General features: G+C 41.5%; 1 protein-coding gene across 2 annotated transcripts in view; it reads right to left on the bottom strand.

The window, feature by feature from the left end:
• LOC5579809 (ras GTPase-activating protein-binding protein 1) overlaps positions 1–20,981 on the bottom strand; it is a 40,678-nt gene that overhangs the window by 15,077 nt on the left and 4,620 nt on the right. The window contains exons 2-5 of one of the 2 annotated variants that reach the window (XM_021838846.1): positions 14,903–15,032; positions 13,295–14,835; positions 9,520–9,758; positions 9,119–9,454 (exon numbers count right to left, since the gene is read on the bottom strand). In XM_021838846.1, the coding sequence (XP_021694538.1) occupies positions 9,119–9,454; positions 9,520–9,758; positions 13,295–14,835; positions 14,903–15,000 (2,214 nt within the window). In that variant the 5' untranslated portion in view covers positions 15,001–15,032. Of the gene's footprint in view, positions 1–8,579; positions 9,455–9,519; positions 9,759–13,294; positions 14,836–14,902; positions 15,033–20,981 lie in introns of those variants that run through there. The other variant, XM_001650995.2, reaches the window with a different exon arrangement.

Genomic DNA, 20,981 nt, shown 5'->3' with positions numbered 1-20,981 from the left:
CAGTATATATGTTTACTTGCCTTCTTTGATTTCTTTCTATCATTTTTGGTTTGTGAACAACGGTTAGATTAGCATAATCAGTGTCAAAACCATATTCACACCTCAGCATTAAAAAAGGACATGAAAGAACACAAATAGTAGTATGGGAACACTCAACTATATTTAAATATTCATTTTTCAACTATATTTAAAATCTATTTTATTCTGACGAATGTAACGCTCTGCGCTTCCAATGTATAGTTTTTAGTGACCTTTAGTAACAGGTTCGCCTTGACTTTTGGCAGCTCGAAATCTAAGTCAAATGTCTCATCTATCTAGATGAGTAATTATAGTGTGATCAGTGTACTATACAGTAGTCACACTATTACGGGTCACCCACTAGTATGGGTCATTTCCATTTGAATTGCATGTGAAACAGATTGATTAATAATCGTGACTAGGTGACCTATAATAGTGTGAGTGGTGTACAGTGCAGATGCGATCTTTAGATTTTTGTGAATGAACTGTTTGTATCATCAAGCATTTTTGATGATAATCATATTTCATTCAAATCTTAGTTATGTGACGACGGTTGAAAAATTTAAGGCACATATTGTGCAAAAGTGTAGAACTGATTTGCTCATCAGCACGTTTTCACTGAATGTGGTGATACCATATTACCCTCATACCAGAGTCTTTCTTTTTTTTCAAACTCGATTCACTATTTTTTCGAACTTGATGACTTTTGCTGGTGCTCAATACTCTTGCCATCTAGCGATCGCTAAGCAAAAAAAAAATGTCTTTGCATTAAACAAACGAAAATAGTTTCGTAGTTTTCATTATTTATTTCCTCCGTTTTTAATCTACATCTATTTGTCTGTGTAGAAGCATTGGGGAACCCGCTATAAAAGCAAAATATGTCCACTAAATGCATTTATCTGTGGGAAGATTCCTATAGAGTTGTAATATATGAATAAAATAAGCTACGGGTCCTATTCCTTCGTAATTGCATATCTAACCTATGTACTAGCTGTAATTGCATAGTTGTCCCAAACGATTCTTAAACATATAATTGTAATTTGTATTGTAAATGTAAGATTTTTACACCACTGTTTTTTGCAGTTACAGATGCCAAGCGATTAATGGAGACGAGTTTACTCAAATCACAATTCCAAAATGGAAAAGCCTTGAAGGACGTCGAATTGTAGATTATAATTATTTTATTCAGTGGGTTGTAATGGCTCAGGCAACTCACTCGCGATTTTGTTGCGGTGTTTTATGTCCTCGGCAAGAAGAAGTTAAATCGATGTGTTCAAAGTTGTGGCTGATGTGTAATGTATGCAATTATATTGTGAAAGGATCTTCTGAAGAACCAAGTCGTGGTACCAGGCTAAGGTTCTGTACAGACTGGGCGATTCTAAATAGTGGCTCTACATATTCTATGGCGCAGGAAATGTTCTCCTTTTTGAACATACCGTTCATGGACAGAAAAACGTTTTTTAAGGATGAACTCGCGATGGATACTGTTCTGGAAGCTGCATTACAAGAATCAATGAACAAAGCGATTGAAGAAGAAATCAATCTTGCCTCTCGAGAATTACCAGAAAAACAAATAACGGACGATTCCCCTATCAACCTTTGTTGTGAATTGGATGGATCTTGGGGGCTGAGAAGTAACGGACATAGGTATAGTTCGGCTTCTGGCTGTGCTGTACTTATTGGCACCCGAAGTAAAAAGGTTGTGTACATCGGCACGAGGAATAAACGATGTTCGGCGTGTAATCGCAACACTGCCAATAAAAGTGCAACTGAGCACAAATGTTTTAAAAATTATTCTGGATCTTCAGGAGGGATGGAGAGTGATATCGTTATTGATGGATTTAAGACATTGTTTGAGAAAGGAGTTAAATTCACAACCATAATAACTGATGGTGATTCCACCACTGTATCTAAATTGAAAAACAGTTGTTCGTATGGCCATGAGATAAGACATCAATTATGCTGCAATCACACTATGAAGAACGTTGGAAAAAAGCTTCGAGAAGTATGATGTAGGAAACCTTTACAACAACACACGGTGTATATTATATTCTATATATTCTAGATAAAATGTCCCAAACAATTTGCTGATCATTTGTCAAGCCGTATCGAACGTATAACGAAAGGCGCTAGAAGTGCCATTAAACACTGTGCCGATTCAGGGTCTGAAGACATTGAAGGACTACGATGTGACATTAGAAATGTGCCTTACCATGTGTTTGGTATGCATAGTGCTTGTCGCGACTATTTTTGCAAACACAAGAATGAATCTGATGAAATTCCCAGCATTATATCTGATTTGCAGAAATGTGGAGTGTGGGACAAAATTTCAGTTATTATGGAAAAACTAGCATCAAAAGCAGAATTCTTGTGTGAGAACAAAACGAGCAACTTGTAAGTATTCTAGTCATTTTTCGCTTATTATGTTATTCACTATTTTCTTCTTCATCTTGACATTATGGGCTCACTGGGACAGAGCCTGCTTTTTAACTGAGCGTTTATATACAATTCCACAGTTGTTAATTTAGAGCTTGTTAATTACTTTATAGGGCTGAAAATTTGTTCTGTCGTCTCTGTAAGTACAATGTCGGAAAGCGGATTGACACTATGAGTCGTGGATCGTATCAGAGACGCGTCCATATAACTGCTCTGATGTGCAACGAAAACTATGAATGGCATAATACATACATGGAGAAGTTTACGGGTGAAGCACCGGGTTATTTTACCAAAAAGATGTTTGTTGAAAAAGCACAATCGTTAGAACGGAGTAGGAAATCTCAGAAAAATCCCAATAATAATCGACGGTCGAAACATGTACAAAAGGAAAAGGATACTGATTATGGAGAGGCAGCAGTCGAAGCAGCAGAGATTACTGCACTCGAGCAGTCAGTTGTTGATGTTGAAACAATGCGACAGAAATATCAGGTAATGCAGCAACAGGAAAAACACAGGCATGTAAACGACACATTCACGTTTCTGACCAACACTATATGTTAAACGGGTAATTCAAATATGCCGTAATATACAAACTAATTCGTCTATATGTCTGTAAATTAAGTATATAAATAATATTATATTGATATTTTCAGTTGCATAATGTCACAAAACTAAGACTAGATAATTGTCTAACTATAACTGAAATGGAGGATCTAGCGAAGGGACGTATCTTATCAAAATTTATACCTGAAATAATAAATGCACGGGATTCAACAAAATGGAAGAAATGTGATACATTACTCCAAACCACCAATACCTGGAATTTTTTGAAGTCAAACCGAGCTGTGGTTGGACTTGTGCTACGAATTTTGAAGGAAGAACATGCGCTCGATCTAAAAGAAGGCCACATGTTCATTGATCCCTGTCACGAGTTCTTGTGTTGCGTTCCGGATGGTAATTTGATTCACTGATCTTGAATTGGCTTATTTATAATATTTAATGTTCAAATTGCAGCGGTCTCTGCAGATGGATCTATTATACTTTTAATAAAGAAAAAGGACTCCTCTGGGGATATAAGAGAACAAGCCGCGACAACAAAAGGCGTTTTAGGATGCAAGCTGAAGAATGGAGAAGTTATCTTAGATCGTAATACAAACATCGAAATTCAAGCTGCCATGCACATATCGTCGAGCGCAAAGTGCATAGTGTTTCTTATGTTGGGGACAAATGTTGCAAACCATCTTCTAAAGATCGTAGATGAAGAAGGTTCATTCTTTACGTCTAAGATTGAACCAAAGGTGAAAACTTTTTTTGAAGATTATTACTTGAAAAAACTGTTTGATAAACAAATTTGTATTAGGCAGTGAGGTTAAATATGAACCAAAATGGATCTGAATAGAGCAATAAACTACATTACACGCAGGTGTAACTGTTTCAAACTTACCATCTTTGTCTCTGCTGAATCGAAACTGAAACCTGAATTTTCGCTAAATCTTGGCCTCAATTTTATTCTAAAAAGCAGTTTACTCTTCTTTTTCGTCTTCTTCTTTCTAGTGTGACGTCTCAATTGGGACAAATCTTGCTATAATAATTTTACCTTAGTGAATCGTGCATCGTAAATCTCTAGCACGATGCTTTGAAATGAAAAGTAGTTGATTTCAAACATCATATCTCTTGCGAATTTGTATTGAGGTAAAATACAATGCATGCACGATGCGGATTTAATTCTGGGAAACATTTATTTCTACTTTTTATTTGCAATGCTGTTATGTTAGCAACGTTGAATCCAAGAAATGTTTGATTTTATTGAGATTGAACAGTAGTGCAAATCCAAGAGCAGAACTATCGATACCAAACGTGATGATTTTTATTGTATGTCCAAGATAATTATTCCTAGATTGATTGGAAGCCCTCAATGACTCCTTAAGAAATTAAAGATTGAATTTATAGAGCAACTTTTGGGGAACTCTTTAAATTATTGACCTAAAACTACTAGAGAATTCGACGAATATCTGAAAGATTGCCATAAAGGTAAGTTTCGCTGCAGAAATAGACGTACCTCTGAAGAAATCACTTCAATTGCTAAAGAAAAAAAAAAAATGGTAGACAAGATCTCATCACATTTGATCGGATATATCTACAACTTTGCTGAAGATATGTTGAAATTCAATTTATGTCTGTAGAACTGTGAAAGTTTTATTCAAATTGGTTCGTTAATATCTCAGATCTAACCCTCTACAGTTGACCATTTTTTGCGGAAAACTGAAAATATTACAAATGTTTTGTCCAATACTGTATCTCTGTAGCTGGACATTTGCGTTTCATTTGCCACTTAATTTGATACTTGTGTGCATAGTTAGTTATGTAGATAATTGACTTTATTATGTAAAGCATAAACCTCTGCTAGGTGAATTAGTTTTCCATGGATTGTTGTGGTAAACACAAAAAATGACAGCTTTGTTTGCTTCAAAAAAAATAACCAAAATCAATGCTACGCCACACACACAGTCACAAAGTTAATGATTACTATTGCACCAATACATAGCCAATGCAATAAATCGAGTGCCTCCCCGTGTCACCTTAAGGGGACACGGGAGACCGTGTTATTTTCCCTATCTTTCGTCTCACTCTAACAATAATCATCAAAACTTTGTGGAAGCAAATATAAGTTTTAGTGAACCGATGAAGCTGAAAATTTATCGGGTTGTGCACTACATATATAGAATCATAGTGATACATTTTCGCATCGATATATGGAGTGGTTCTTGTGATTTGCTTCTTGGAATGGATAGGGTGATTATGATGACGTCCCGTGCGGCCTTAACAACCACCGAGTTGCTTCGATCTCTATCACTCCTCCTCAAGCTCGGCGGGCTGCAGACCAATTTGCCTTCGCATCTTCTCCATCTTCACGCGTGCCAATGGTTTGGTCAAACCATCGGCCACCATTGTGTTACTGGGGCAATAGCGAACGTCAATCACACCATTGTTCACCAACTCCTTCACGTAATTGAAACGAGTGTCAATATGTTTCGTCCTCTTGCTATCACCAGTTGATTTTAGCATTGCTATACAGCTCTGGTTGTCCTCGTTGATGACTGCCGGAGCGGGAATATTTTCGCCAATGTCCTTCATTAGTTTGAGCAACCACATCAGCTCGCGGCTGGCTTCGGAAAGCGCCACGTATTCGGCTTCTGTCGATGAAAGAGTGACGCATGGTTGCTTACGGGCTGCCCAGCTGACTGACCCTCCGAGACTAAAGATGAAACCGGTATTCGATTTCCGGTCTGCTTTGTCACCGGCCCAGTCTGCATCGACGTACCGTACTAGAGGTCCAGAAGAACCCAGTCGCATACTCAAGTTTGCTGTTGAGCTCAAGTACCGGAGAGTTTGCTTTGCTTCGGTCCAGTCTGCTTCCGTTGGTCGACTCACTTTGCGACCTAGAATCGAAGCACTGATGGCTATGTCCGGTCTCGTGTTCACCGCAATGTACAGAAGAGCGCCCACCAGGCTCTGGAACTCGTCGTTTCTAGGCATGGGCACCTCCTCCTTCTGCTGTGCATTCGGGTACCCGGGATCCATTGGAATCGAAGAGCACTTCGCACTTGTTTGTCCAAATCGTTCCGCAACTTTCTCGATGTAAGCTTGCTGATTCAGGAAAAATTGACCATCGGAACGTGTCACTCGGATTCCCAAATAATGCTTCACATCTCCAAGGCACGTAATGGTAAACTGCCCTGCTAGATGCTTCCGAACTCGTTCGTACTCCGCTTCTGTGTTGGTGATTATCAGCATGTCGTCTACATATAATAATATAAACGACTTCTTCTTTTTGCAGGTCTTCGCGTACAGACAGGGGTCTGCATCGGACGGCACGTATCCAAGTTGCTTCAAGACTTCATTGATTTTGGTGTTCCATACTCTTCCGGCTTGCTTGAGACCATATAAACTTTGTAGTAACGACATCCACCCGGTGTCACAGTCCGCATGGGTCCACACACATCTGTATGAACGAGATCCAACGGTTGGTTGGATTTACGGTCCGACTTCTTGGGGAACGGAAGGCGTGCCAGCTTACCTTCAAGGCAGCATTCACAAACAGCCCGACAACCGCAATCTTCCATCTTTATTCCAGTTGCCATGCTCTTAAATACGAGCTCACGGATGGCTTCGTGGTCACGATGCCCCAAAACACGATGCCACGTGTGTTGACAATTTGGGGTGTGCTTCACTGCAAGTGCCGACTGGACTACTTTCATACAGTACAGCCCTCCGGATACGGTCGATCCTGCAATCACCTTCTTGTCCTTCAGTATGCGACAACCGTTGATGTCGAAAACAACCGTGGCTCCGAATGAAACCAACTTCTTCACCGAAACCAGGTGCGATTCAAATTCCGGTACCAACAGCACTTCTTTGAGGGTTACTTTTGATGACTCACCCTCCGGTGAAAGTACTGTTACCTGGCACGAACCGATTCCTTCCGCCTTCGTCGTAGTGCCATCGGCCAAAATTACCTCCTGCTTGCAACTTTCGTCGAGCTCCAGGAAACTTGTCCGATCCGCACACATGTGCGACGTCGCGCCTGAATCGATGATCCACGAATTAGATGTCGTCGCCGATCCCGTCGTGACGAAAGAATATTCCTGCTTCTTCCGGGTTTCTTGACGAGCCGCTCGCATCCGTGATTGTCCCTTCTCACGCTGATCTTCGGATGACTTTCGCTCGGTTGTACGCTTCTCAGCTAGGGACGGACAATCCCTCTACTTGTGCCCCGGTTTTTGGCAAAAATGGCACAACATTTTCTTCTGCTTCACGTGCGACTTGAGGACCGATTCCGATACATCGCTCGAACGACGCTTCGCTACTTCATCAACCACCTTGGATTTGACCAGATCCAAAGTTAAATCTTCGTCTGGCCTGCTCTCCAAAGCCGTGGTCAGGGTCGAAAAAGATTCCAGGAGACTCCGAAGCACCATAGCTACCTGCAAACTCTTGCTCAATTCCTCGCCAGTCATCGTCAGCCGTTCGAACAAATTTTCCATCTCGAAAATGTGCTGCTCGATGTCCTCGCCGTCGGAATATCGTTTGTCGCAGATCCGCTTGAGAATCGACACCTTGGACGTTAGTGTTGCCTTCTCGTAATGTCCCCGTAGTTTCTCCCAGGTCGTTTTCGCCGTTTTGCAGTCCTTGATCAGGTTCAGCTGGTTATCCTCCAGTAGCAGGCCTATCGTGGCACGGCCTATTTTGGTCACCCCCATTCCACGCTTGTCTGGTAGCTTCATTTGCCGGATTTACTTCGTCGCCCAACGGTTCCGCTCCGGTGATGTACTGCCACAGGTCTTCTCGGATGAGGAGGAATTCCACCTTGGTTTTCCACACGCTGTAATTTCCTCCGTTGAATTCCCAATCGTTCCATCGTGAAAATTTTCACTTCCGCTGGCTGTCCATCCGTGACTATGGAAACGACGTCTCTAATAACGGCCCATAACCTCTTAGAGGGAAAAGAAAACCCGACTGGTTTGATTGAGAACGTAGAGTAAACTAAATTTATTTTCCAATTCAAATTCTTACAGACTACTATGATTGGTTTTAACAACCACCGAGTTGCTTCGATCTCTATCACTTTTTCAGGGGTGTCAGTGTAAAACCAACTGATTTTCATTGATTCGAAATCGTGAGATGAATTAGCAACAATCATCAACGACGCCTACAAATTTTAATGACGGCCTACTTCGCCTTAAAAAAAGAGAATAGTTGAACCCGCAAGACAACGTTATCTACGGATCACGACATGCCCAACATCTACGAAACAAATTGTCAGAAACGTAGATCGCGTTATTGCCAAACATGACACTCCCAGCATACTTGCTAGATTTTAGACCATCCATGAAGAATATAGCTTTTATTTTATGCATCGGTGAATACAACTCTCACGGTGACGGTCCTGTGTTGTCCACACGTCGCATTAAAGCCCACCCAAACATCTAGGAGACGTATTCCCTCTATCAGTTAACAATCAACTAAAAGAAACACACATACACAGAGGCACCCGGGGCCAGACAGAGTGCAGAGATTTCTCAGGTCGGAGGAAGTGTAAGTCAACAAGAACAACGCAAGTAGGGTTTAATTTTTTCGATTTTGGAAAATCGTACTTTTATTCCATTTGTGTTACATCGTTTTTGCCTTGGGAACATCACCTGTCTGTTCGATTACTATTCTTTTTAGGACTAGAAAAAAGTGAATAGCGGGAACACAAATTCATTGTTGTATGATTTCGTTTCATATTGTTTTCCTTTTCTCTGCAGTTTTACTCATTAATGTTTTTTTTGTTTGTTTGTTAATCAATATAGAACTATATCACATCCTACGCGCGAAAAGAAAACGAAAAATTCAAAAACCAGCAGTCATAGCCACTCTCGCTACGGCCGATTGTTTAGGTATTAATGTGTATGTATGTGTGTGTAATGCATTTTGTTTTCTTCTTGTTTCAATAATAGATAGAGAGAGATTGGCAAATATGATTTCGAGTCGATAGTAAAATGATAATATGTTTGCTTTCTAAATGTTGGATTCTAGCCGCATGGCTGTCTGTCTCTATGTCCTAACGTCGTCCTCCGTAGGTGCTGCCAGGACCGCCCCCGTAAGAGTTGTTGCTACTTACGTTTCCATTGCCAGATCGCTGACCACCTCCGGTTACGCTGCTTCGATCTGATCGCTGATATCCTCCGCGACCACTACCGCCACCTCCGGCACCAACTCCACCGAGGCCGCGCTGTCCCGAACCACCACGGTTCATATTTCCCTGTGGGCCACCAGGGCCTCCACGCTGTTGACCTCCAGGGCCACCGGGACCGCCACGTGGTCCACCGCTTCCGTTGCCTCCGAGATTGCTGCCACCCATACGGCCACCAGTCTCACCGGGACCGCGCATCCGAGTTTTCTTTTCCTCCACATTCAGCTTCTGACCATCGGGAGAGTTATCCGGGAAGTACAGGGGCTACGGGAAGCAAACGATTAGTCTGATGTACATCATCTTCAAGAAGGGGGGGGTTTATCTCTTACCGTATCCGCTAGACAGCTCTGAACCGAGGAGGGATCCTCGTACGTGATGAAACCGTAGTTTGGCGGGGCACGCACTCCCGGAACCTTGGCTCCCGGTTTCGAGTGGATGCGCAGATCAACGACTGTGCCATACTTGGAGAACAGCGACGACAACTCCTCCTCGGTAGCATGATGTGGAATGTTGCCCAGGAAAAGTTGGTGGTTGTCTCCGAACTGGGAGCTGCTCTGCTGGCGACGATCTGGAACGAAAAGTTTATTCTTTGTAGTCTAATAGTGGTAGTTTCTCAGGGAAATCTTCAAAGAATTACTTTGGCTTTATGATTTCTCTAGCAATTTTATCATAAAAAAATAATTCGGACATTTTACCTGGGACAGTTTTACCCAGTAGTTGCAAACGCTTTTCCAAGAAGGTAGGAAAGCATCGCACAGATGCTGGAAAGCTTCCCCCAGAAGCTGAGAAAGGTTCCCCAGAAGCTTGGAAAGTTTCCTCATAGACTTGGAGAGCTACTTTCAGAAGCTGGAAAAGCTTCTCCTAGAAGCTGAGAAATCTTATTCTGGAAGCTGAGAAAGCTTCCTTCTATAAACAGAGAAAGCTTCTTCTAGAAGCTGGGAAAGCGTCCCCCAGAAACTACAGAGTGCTTCTTCCAGAAGTTCAGCTGAAAAAGCTTCCCCCAGAAGCTTGGAAAACTTCTTAACAAAAGTTTAAAAAGTTTCCTCACGTAAGCTTGGAAAGCTTCTTTCAGAAAGCTTAGAAAGCTTATCCTAGAAGATGAAAAATCTTCCTACAGAAGCTGGGAAAAGCTTATCCCAGAAGCTGGTAAAGCTTCCCACCGAAGCTGGAAAACCTTCACGCAGAAGTAGGAAAAGCTTTCCCTAGAAGCTATGGAAAGACAGAAACTGAGAAAGCTTCTCCACAAAAGCTCGAAAAGTTTCCTCGTAGAAGCTTGGAGAACTTCTCTCGGAAGTTGGAAAAGCTTTCCTTAGAATCTGGAAAATCTTCCTACAAAAGCTGGGAGAAGCTTCTCCACAGAAACTTGCAAAAGCTTCTCCTAGAAGCTGGGAAGACCATCCATTAGAAGCTGGATAAATCTTCCATCAGAAGCTGGAAACACTTTCCACAGAAGCTTGGATAACTTCTCTCAGAGGCCGGGATAGCGTCTCTAAGAAGCTTCGAAAGCTTTTCACACAAGCTGAAAAAAGCTCCCCCAAAAGATGGAAAAGCTTCCCACAGAATCTACAATATGTTCTTCTAAATGCTGGTAAACTTCCTCAGCATCTCTACAAAAATTTAGAAAAATTTCCCACAGAAGCTGTTGAAGCTTCCCACAGAAGCTTGAAAAGCTTTTCGACAGAAGCTTGGAGAGATTTTCTTAGAAGCTTGAAAAGCTTCTCACACAAGCTGGAAAAAGCTGCCCACAAAAGTTACAGAATGCTTCCCCCAGAAGCCGGTATAGTTTCCCACAAAAGCTATGAAAACTTCCCACAAAAGCAAAATACTTCTTTCAGAAGCTGGGAAAACTTCTACCAGAAGCTTGGAAAGCTTCTCCACAGGCACTTAAGAAAGCATTCCACAAAAACGGAGCAAAACTTCATTAGAAGCAGGAAAAGCTTCCCACAGAAGATTGGAAAGCTTTTTCACAGGCATCTGGAAAAGCTTCTCCTAAAAGCCGGAAAAGTCTCCCATAGAAGCCGTGAAAATTTTCCCTCAGAAGCTGGAAAAGCTTCCCACAGAAGTTACAGAATGCTTCTCCCAGAAGCCTGTCTAGCTTCTTGTGGGCTTTGAAAACTTTTCCCAGAAGCTACAAAATACTTCTTCCAGAAGGTTGGAAAGCTTCTCTACGGACACTTGAAAAAGCTTTCCACAAAAGTGGGAGAAAGTTTCCTCAGAAGCTGGTGAAGCTTCCCACAGTAAATTTACTTCCAGAGGCTTTGAAAACTACTCACAGAAATTTGGATATCTTAGAGCTTTGAAAGCTTCTCTCAAAAGCTGAAAAAACTTCCAAAATTTCCTTCAAGTATTGCTTATAAGATTTGTTCAGGAATTGGACCACTGATTTTTCAGTTTTCCATGAGAATTCTTTCAATTTTTTTGTTCAAGATGCACTCTAGAATACAACTTGTTATTTTTCCTGGTGATGTTTTCAGAAACCATTCCAGAGGTTGCTCGGAAGGGTCTGGTTCATTTGGCATAACGCTGTTTAGCATAAAGGTCATTTGGGATAAACGAATTTCATCAAAAACAGGCATATTTTGAAAGAACGGATATAATTCTAGTTATGCCAAATGACCATTATGCCAAATGGCTTTATGACTAATGACCCGCTCCGAAGATTCTACCTGAAGTTGTAGAACTCTGTGTAGTATCTACTGGAGTAATTACCAAACGACACGGCTGAAAAAATCTTGGAATGGTCCCTGAAGAAATTTTCCGAAATAATTCTTGGAGGAATTATGAGAGAACTCCGGGGAATTTAAAGAGAAACCTCTATGAACATAGCTTGAAGAATTGAATCAAAGCCTTTTTTAGCAGAATTTCTGTAGGATTTAAATGAAAAATAAAACGGGTAAAAGAATTACCTAACGAATATGTGCATTTGTTCAGATTTCCGTTCAGGTATTTATCCGAAGATTTCTTCAGATTTAGTTGATCCAGTATTGACTTTTTACGAACTTTCCAAGAATAACTCTAACAATTACTACAAAGATTCCTCCAGATATTTGTTTATGGGTTTGATCAAAAATTCTTCTCAAGATTTTTTCAGAAATTCATCATGGAAGTCATCTGCTTTGGCGGAATGATTACTTTGATTTCCTCCTAGATTTTCGGTTCGACTTCTTCAAGAATTCATCCAGTATTTTCATTAGGGATATCTTTAAAAATTACTCAAAATATTCCTCCGTTCTTCTAAAATTTTCTTTTAAAAATTTCTTCTAGATATCTTGCAATAATCCCTGGATAAATTCATTGAGCGATTCCTGGAAGAGCCCATGGAAAAATGTTTAAGGAAAATCTATGAAAATGGCTGGAAAAATGAATTAAAAAAAAGCCATAGGAACCCTTCGAGGTATTCTTATATTTTTTTCTGCAATAATTCCAAAATGAGTTTCTTCTACCATACAATCATAGCATAAACTTTCGTGGATTTTTCAGGGAGATTTCCTGTAGAAATATTTGAAGGGTATTCCATAGTAACATTTGGAGATCTCGCTTGAAGAATTACTGAAAGAATCTCTGAAGGAAATCAGAGAGTTCTAATGAGATTTTTGGAGTACCTAATCCTTGTGAAATTCAATGGAGGTTTCAGCTTTGAACTGCTGTAGGAATCCCTGGGGCATATTCTGGGAGAGTTTTTCCAAGCATTGCATGAGAAATTTCTGGACCAATTCCTGCAGTGATCCCAGAAGGAGTCTCTATTATTGAACAAATCTCTAAAGAATCCCTGAGGGTTATCCTTGATGATTTTGCGGTAGATTCGAAATAATTCCCGAATTTATAGAGCCTCAAGAATTCAGTATTGAATTATCCATCGATGAACTGAATTCACTCGGTCCAAAATTTTAGACACTAGGGCGGGGCCAGAACACGTAATGGTTAAGTCACTAGGGAGAACATCTGACCTTAGTAACCATTATTTTTATAAACAGACTTGAGGCCTTCAATTAAATATAGGCTTTTTAGAGACTTGTATTAAAATAGTGATCTAAGTTTCAAAAACAAAAAAGATCTGCTATCAGTTCCGAATCAAGTTCGTTAGCGATAAATCAAGTCACTCACCTTCGCCATCGCTGTTGTAGCTTCTCTGATAGCTTGGCCGGCTATCTTGCGGTCTGAGAGAGCTCTGTCCACCACTGGATGGGCCACCATTGCCTCGGATCGGTCGCTGTTGGTTTTGCATTCGCTGGGGCATCGGTCCCTGCCCGCCCATGCCCTGGTCCTGCTGCGACATCTGTTGCTGGCTGCGATCGTACTTGCTGGCGCCACCCAGTCCTCCGGAAGTGGGGCCACCATTGTTGGAGCTGGAGCTTTGCAGCGACGACGACGGCGGTGGCGACATTACGGTTTGACGTCCAGCGGCAACGTTGCTGTAGCCTTGCTGGTGATGGGACTGCTGCTGTTGCTGGTGGTGGTGATGGGACGAAACGGAAGCGAAACTCAACGGTCCGGGACCACCGGCTCCGCCAGACTTGACCAAATTAGCATAGGTTTTCGGCTCGTTGGACAGTTGTTGCTGCGGTACAGTTTGCTGCTGATGCTGTTGTTGCTGATCGTTCAGGTCCGACTGGCCGTGGTGATGATGGTGGTCATGAGAATCGCTAGCCTCGGCGGGGGTTGGGTCGTTCATCGAGGGCAAAGCGGAGTCCAGTTCGTTCATCGACAGAGAGCTTTGAATCGGTTCCGGTTCGGCGATCGGGGTTGGTTGTGGCTGCTGCTGCTGTTGTTGGGGAACGGTTTGCTGTGGAATGGTAGGTTGTTGGATTTGCTGGGGTTGAAGTTGCTGAGGGGTGGATTGCTGAGGTTGGACCACTTGTTGTTGTTGCTGGGCGAGATGTTGGATTGGATCAACTGTTGGCATTCCGGTGGCGACGCTTGGGACTTGTTGCATGACTGCGGTCGGGTTTTGCTGAGGGACAGCACCAACCGAAGATTGCATCAGCTGGGTAGTGGTTTGGGTTGGGACGGTTTTCAGCAGATCGTCGTGAACTCCATTCAGCTGTTGTTGCTGCTGCTGCTGTTGGGGTTGTTGAGCCTGTTGCGGTTGACCGTAGCTTGGGATGATACCGGTAGGGGCAGCACTCATCACTCCAGGAGGATAGTACAGTTGTTGCTGCTGCTGCTGAGGTTGTTGTGGCTGTTGCTGCGGCTGACCGAGAGCCGGAGCTACGCCACCAGCAGAAGCGACAACATTGGCCTGCACGGACTGTTGATCCACCACGGCATTGTTGGTGTCCACTTCACCGGCGTCTTCCTCGCCAGAACGATCGTTCTCATCGATTTCGTCGTCCGAGTAGATGTCCTGGTAGCGGAAGATGTCGTTATGGACGTAATACTTCTTCGGCGATTGGGCGGCCAGCACGAAGGTTTGCGTGAAACGACGCATCGGTTGTCCATCGTTGGACAGCTCACCGGTCACCTGGACAACCACTCCGTTGCCGAGGGTAGCCTGCGAATCGACCTGGCTGATCTTGGCATGACAGTCGCGAAAGTTCAACTGCTGGATCTTGTTATGGATCTGCTTCTGGCCGATCACCAGCGTGGCTTCCTGATTCTTCGTATCCAAACCGCCATGGACAAAGCTCGACGAGTTGTTGTAGAAGCTGGCATGATAGATGATAGATAGATTAGATCTTTCTAGATAGTGTGAAAGGTACAATTTCCACTTACCGGTGCAGGTGATCCGGCGCCTTGTTCAGCAGGGTGTAATATTGGCGCACGAACTCGCGGCCAACGCTTTGCGGTGAAGGTTGTGCTTCCATTACCATTTCCCAAGAACTACCAACAGTTGATTTTCAGCCTACGAAAGATGGGAAAGCATGTTACAATTAGAGTGCGATCGATTATTTATCTCATCTGCAAGCAATTACTGCGACTGAACCGGCCGAACGGTAATGCGTAGTAGGGAGAAATCCGAAAATCGTAAACATTTGCCGGCTCAAACTAGAAATTTCTTTTGGGCCCTACTCTCGAAACGACAGCACGCAAGCAAGGCAAGGTATTGTACGTCGTGTTCTTTGTGTCTAAAGCAAAGCATGGGTCTCATAAGTGGATCGATTCCGTGGGAGAACGAACAGGTAGGCGTTCGCCGTAGGCTCGTTCGGTATCAGAATAAGGTCAATAGACGATTGCCGCCCGAAGACGACGCACGTTGCGTGTGGGAAACGGTGTCAGTTCGTCTGAGATGAAATATCCACAACAAAGACTCCCATTTCCGGTACCTTGAGAAGGTAACAACAGAGCACCGGGAAAGACTTCAACCCACCAGGCAAGAAAACGCATGGTTTGTGGTATACGCGAGAAGAGTGTGTAATACTTTTAATAGAGCTATGGGCTGCCCATACTCTCTTCTCTTCCCACTTCATTCTACAGTGACTCAAATTCGTATTCGTACAGGGCACTGTTTTCACATAAAGTAGGTAACTTATGACTTCGCGTCAAAAGCCATTGGTAACTCGTAGCTCGTTATTTTTAAGCAAATGACTGGACCAGTATAAAAACTATCACCAATGGGAGATAGATGAGAGGATATCCATTTTATCGTAGCATTGTTAAATAACATGTAACTAAATCCATTCGTTTGCTCAGTAACAACAGACTACCGCTACATACTAGGTTACCAAATGGCTTTTAGGACAAAATCTTAAACTAGGCGAGAAATGGTACATCGAATTCGAACTGCTTTATCCAATAATGCCCCATGCTCCTTCCCAACATTTGCTTGTATAAGCCTATATTGCGTTCATCACACAAGCACTTTCCTAAGCAATGTTGCTCAACTGGTCACTGTGTACCCCAGCAGCAATCAGCCCTTACCGTAGTTTTTCAGTTTATTAGAGTCCTGATTACTATCAAGCTATGAGAAGACCTTAAAGGCTACTAAAGAGCGTGAAGTGAAGAACGGAATAGTTTGATTAAAAGATCCTTATTTCCTATATCATTTTATCATTCACTATCACACTCAGGCAAATGGACTATCGATAAACATAGGAACCCCCTTATGAAAATTCGCCACAAGAAATCGGATTGAAATTGCCTTATGAAACCAGAAATTGAAAACAAAAAACGTTTTCGCGGCAACCCGGGATCGAACCAAGAACCTTGCGATCGATAGGCCCGAGCGTACACCACGCGCCTATCGACGCCTTGATGTGGAGTGAAGCTAAAACGATACATAAAGCGTTCGTATTGCAATATTCGTTCCACCTTTCATAAGGCAAAATGTATGAATTCGATAGTCCAGTTTGCTGCGTGCACATAATCGCCTCAAAGCTATCAAAGCTACACAGACAGATATTATTTCACGATGCTTCTTCACTTTGACACCGTCCAACCCTGATCTTGGGGAGACCAGGGGAGAAGCATGTTAAAGTTATGCCAAAATAATTTCGAGAATCGGGTTGTTCAGTGAAGAAAAGTTCACAGTTTTTGTTTTGTAACTTGACCGCAAGAGCCACGATTCTATTGCACATCAATATCTTAATGTTTATATTAGGCTGATACAAATATTAATTTTCTTTTATGTCCGAGACCACTTGGAAGGTACGAGGGGGGGGGGGATAAAAATAAATTAGGAACAAAAAATTAAAAATGAAAAAAAAGTTATTTTTTCGATAGTTGTTAAACTTTTTCCAATCGTAATCTGGATCATTATTTTACCTGGTTTTTACTCTAAAAATTAAAAAAACCTAACTGATGTCAAAAAAATGACGAATCTTTTTTTTTCTCCCCTTCAAAATTTTCGGATTTTTGAAGGGGGGGGGGGGGTGACATAGAAGAAAATTAATATTTGTATCAGCCTTATAAATGATTGAATATGATTTCAATCCGTCGACTCAATGACATTTCAATTCTCGCATAACTTCTGATCTCGCCCTAAAAGCCATTGGTAACCATGTATGTAGCTCGTTGTTTCTGAGCATTAAAATGGAGTTACACGTTTTTTAACAACGCTATGGAGAAGAAAGAATCATTCTCTACCTGCCAGTGGTAATGGTTTGGATGCTTAATCACTAATTTGCTCAGAAATAACGAGCTACACACGTGGTTACCAATGGCTTTTAGGGCGTTATCCCAGATTATGCGAGAATTTACATAATGACAGCTCGTCCCGCAGTTAATTTGCCGAGGGGTGATTCAAAAGTGATTTCCATACTACTTACACATGTGTTTCAGGTCACGCAAAATTGTGAAACTTTGGGATCTAGCTAATTTTTTAACATAGATTCAGAATATGTAAGAAACTGGATTCCCCTAAACTAGCCAATTCAAAGATGATATTGTGATGTTATTTGGAACTTGTTCTGAAAACAGTGCCCTGTACGAATACGAATTCGAATCACTGTATCCCCTGTGCTTGCTGGGGTGCTGGATTGGCCACCATTCGTCGCGGTTTGCTGTTCGCGATGGTGTGTGTGACGGTTGCGATTGTGGCCAACACCGAGAGAACTTTACGTCGCATCCCATTCAAGGGGCACATGAAGTTTGTGTTTGGATTTCTGCAACTTGACCGATTGCATTCGGTGGCGTAGATTCTCATTTGAGCTGATTAGGTTCGTCAATTCGAGTAAACGAAGGTACGGTGCTGCCATCTGGGAAAAGTTTGCTCGATGCGTGAAGCGTCGAAAATTTTACCCGACAAGGTATAGGAAGCGAAATTTCAAATGCTTATATAAAATTAACTACAATAGTTATTTAAAATCTGTTCAGTATATGTTGATATACTTTTGATGGGCTACATTATAGGCATATAATTTAAAGTTTTATATTTTTTCTCAATATGCTGCTGATTCTATAGTTGATCAATAGTCTAACCCCGTACACTTAACAGAATTTAATAAAAAAGTGTTTTGAATTTTTTAGAAGCATTTGAAAATTGACTTTCTATGCTTTGCCATGTAAAATAATCGGAGCTTCACACATAGGGTCAACTGTGGTAATTACCTTCGTAGACTCGAATGCAAACCTAAGTCATCCATCGGATGGTAATTTTTATGTCATAGACGACTGTGAACTGCCGAACTATCTCATATGTTTTGCTAGTACAAAATATAACAGTGTTCGTACAGTGGGCTGTAGGCTATTTTATGGCATAAATTCAATATATCTCACGATAGGTTTCATTCGCGTCTACGAAGGTAATTACCACAGTTGACCCTATGTGTGAAGCTCCGATTATTTTACATGGCAAAGCATAGAAAGTCAATTTTCAAATGCTTCTAAAAAATTCAAAACACTTTTTTATTAAATTCTGTTAAGTGTACGGGGTTAGACTATTGATCAACTATAGAATCAGCAGCATATTGAGAAAAAATATAAAACTTTAAATTATATGCCTATAATGTAGCCCATCAAAAGTATATCAACATATACTGAACAGATTTTAAATAACTATTGTAGTTAATTTTATATAAGCATTTGAAATTTCGCTTCCTATACCTTGTCGGGTAAAATTTTCGACGCTTCACGCATCGAGCAAACTTTTCCCAGATGGCAGCACCGTACCTTCGTTTACTCGAATTACGACAACAGGTGACACGAACTTAAACGATGGGAACTTTTGATCTAATGGTACAACCACAGACAAACCGATGTAACATCTAGAACAAACTCCCTAAAAATCAATCGCCTAGTACACACCATCATCATCTGGTGAGTGTGTAGCATGAACTACTGTTTTGTGCAACAAGATCTGTTGAAGGCGCTAGTGTGATGCGTCAAACACGAAGAAAAACGATGCACGTGCCTCTTGGTTGTGAGATTTGCAACATCGTTACTTTGAAATGATCGTTAAATGTGTGGTCGATGCAAACTTTGTGTTACGTCTATTGTCTGTGGTACAACGATGCACCCGCTCGCGCTCCATCATTTTGTCGTAGCTATTCGTTGTAATGTGGCTTCTTCTCAGGATCGTGTTATGTATAGTCCATTTTACGAGCCGTTTTGAATCAGCTGATCGCTCATTTTATGAATGAAATTTTGACAGGAGGCGTTGTCATAACGTGTGAAAGTAAAAACAAAATCAACACCGTTGTCGTTTCGTAAAAGTGACTATACACTTGTATTAGATAGTACCGGACGCCAAATTGGTATTGACCATGAAGCACTCGTACTGTTTACCTGTAAGTCAGCTTGTACACTTTACTTCAGAATTATGGATCAATAGGGCCACAACGAACGCCACCCGATAACCTACATCTGGCTACACAGACATAAAGTTCTCCAACATGTAAGGAAGGTGTACCGGTATTCGCCATGTACCAGTTATTCGCCACATCGGATTTTTTACCGTTTTACGACATATATGGCTACCAATTGTTGAGTGTTCGCTAAATTGCTTTAAGATGATACGGAAAAATTCTTGGAAACCGCAAATTTTTCTCTGAAAATAATAGAAAAAAAATCGTTTTTTCCTAAAATTTTTGCTCCTTTGCACCTATTTTTCGCCATGGTGTTCCTGATTCGTCACCCTCCATCAGAGATGCATTTGAACGAGTTCTGTTCATGTTCTGTTCAGAGCTAGTGCTCACGAGAGCCGTGTTCAAGTTCAAACAATTTGCTATGTTTGATCACAGTGCGCTGTTCATCTCGTGGCAACCGTAGCCGTCATTAGGTATTTGTTTGCCAATTATGTGATCGTTGAATTCCTAGCAAGTTAGAGTTTGTAACACATTGAAACAAATTTTGACTATAATTTATGTTTCAGCATCATACGATTATAAAATTAATAACCTGATTGATCGTACGACGAAATTACTGGTTAAACAGTAGCGGTGTTTGAGACCAGACTAAGCCAGAGAGTTTCGGGATGTCTTACGCAGTTTCCCTTGGCTTGATGAATTCGGTTGAGGGACATTGCATTGTGTCTAGGAGTAAAACAAAATCAATATCGTGTTATAATCTCATCCCGACAGATTTTAACGATTTAATGAATAAAACTTATGCTATATAGATTTTAAATGCGTTTTTTCACTGTCCTTCATGGAAATGAAGAGTCGCATTTATTGCAATACATATAGTGAACACTATCCGAATGTAGATTTGTACTGTGATAGAAATTGATGTTCATCTCACTATTGAATTCAACTACGATTCGTCCACACAAGTGCTGACTGCCACCCGACTTTAAACAGCGTTTTGTCGAATGGCGCAAGCTCAGTTTATGTGCAAATAGGTAATTGAGGGTTCTGAAATTTTCGTCGCGTCATATGTGAGATTCCGAATCATTCATCCCAGATGGAAGTTTCCCCTGATTGTACTAGCCAATACCATTCACTGGTCGTAACCCAAACATCGAATCCGTGCCGTAGCAAAATCTTGGTTGACGTACTTGCGCGCTCGTCGAGAATTTTGGAGATCACAATTCCATGATCAATCTAGTCATCGTGTGTGTGTTCAAGAAGCTGAACATGAACACGAGAGCAATCAAAGGATCATTTGAGAACGCTCACAGAACATGAGCGTTCAAAATGCGTCTCTGCCCTCCATAAGAAATCAACGTAGGTGGCGAATTCAGGAACCGAAATTAAAATCGTGGCGAATACTGGTGCAAGTGGTGCAGTATTCGCCACCCCCATTTTTAATACAAAAACAAAGTTTCTGATTAGTTTTTATATTTTCCCTGCTGAGCATAGAATGAAAGCTTTCGTTTGATGTATTGACAGTAACCAAAGGTCTTTTGATTTATGTATAAACAATATTTTTCCTTACGGTGGCCAAAACTGGTACATCTTCCCTACAAGCTTTTGAT

Source organism: Aedes aegypti, chromosome 1, assembly GCF_002204515.2.
Source record: "Aedes aegypti strain LVP_AGWG chromosome 1, AaegL5.0 Primary Assembly, whole genome shotgun sequence".
Lineage (NCBI taxonomy): Eukaryota > Metazoa > Arthropoda > Insecta > Diptera > Culicidae > Aedes > Aedes aegypti.
The sequence above is the reverse complement of the archived record's forward strand: the minus strand, read 5'-3'. Positions and strand labels throughout refer to the sequence as shown.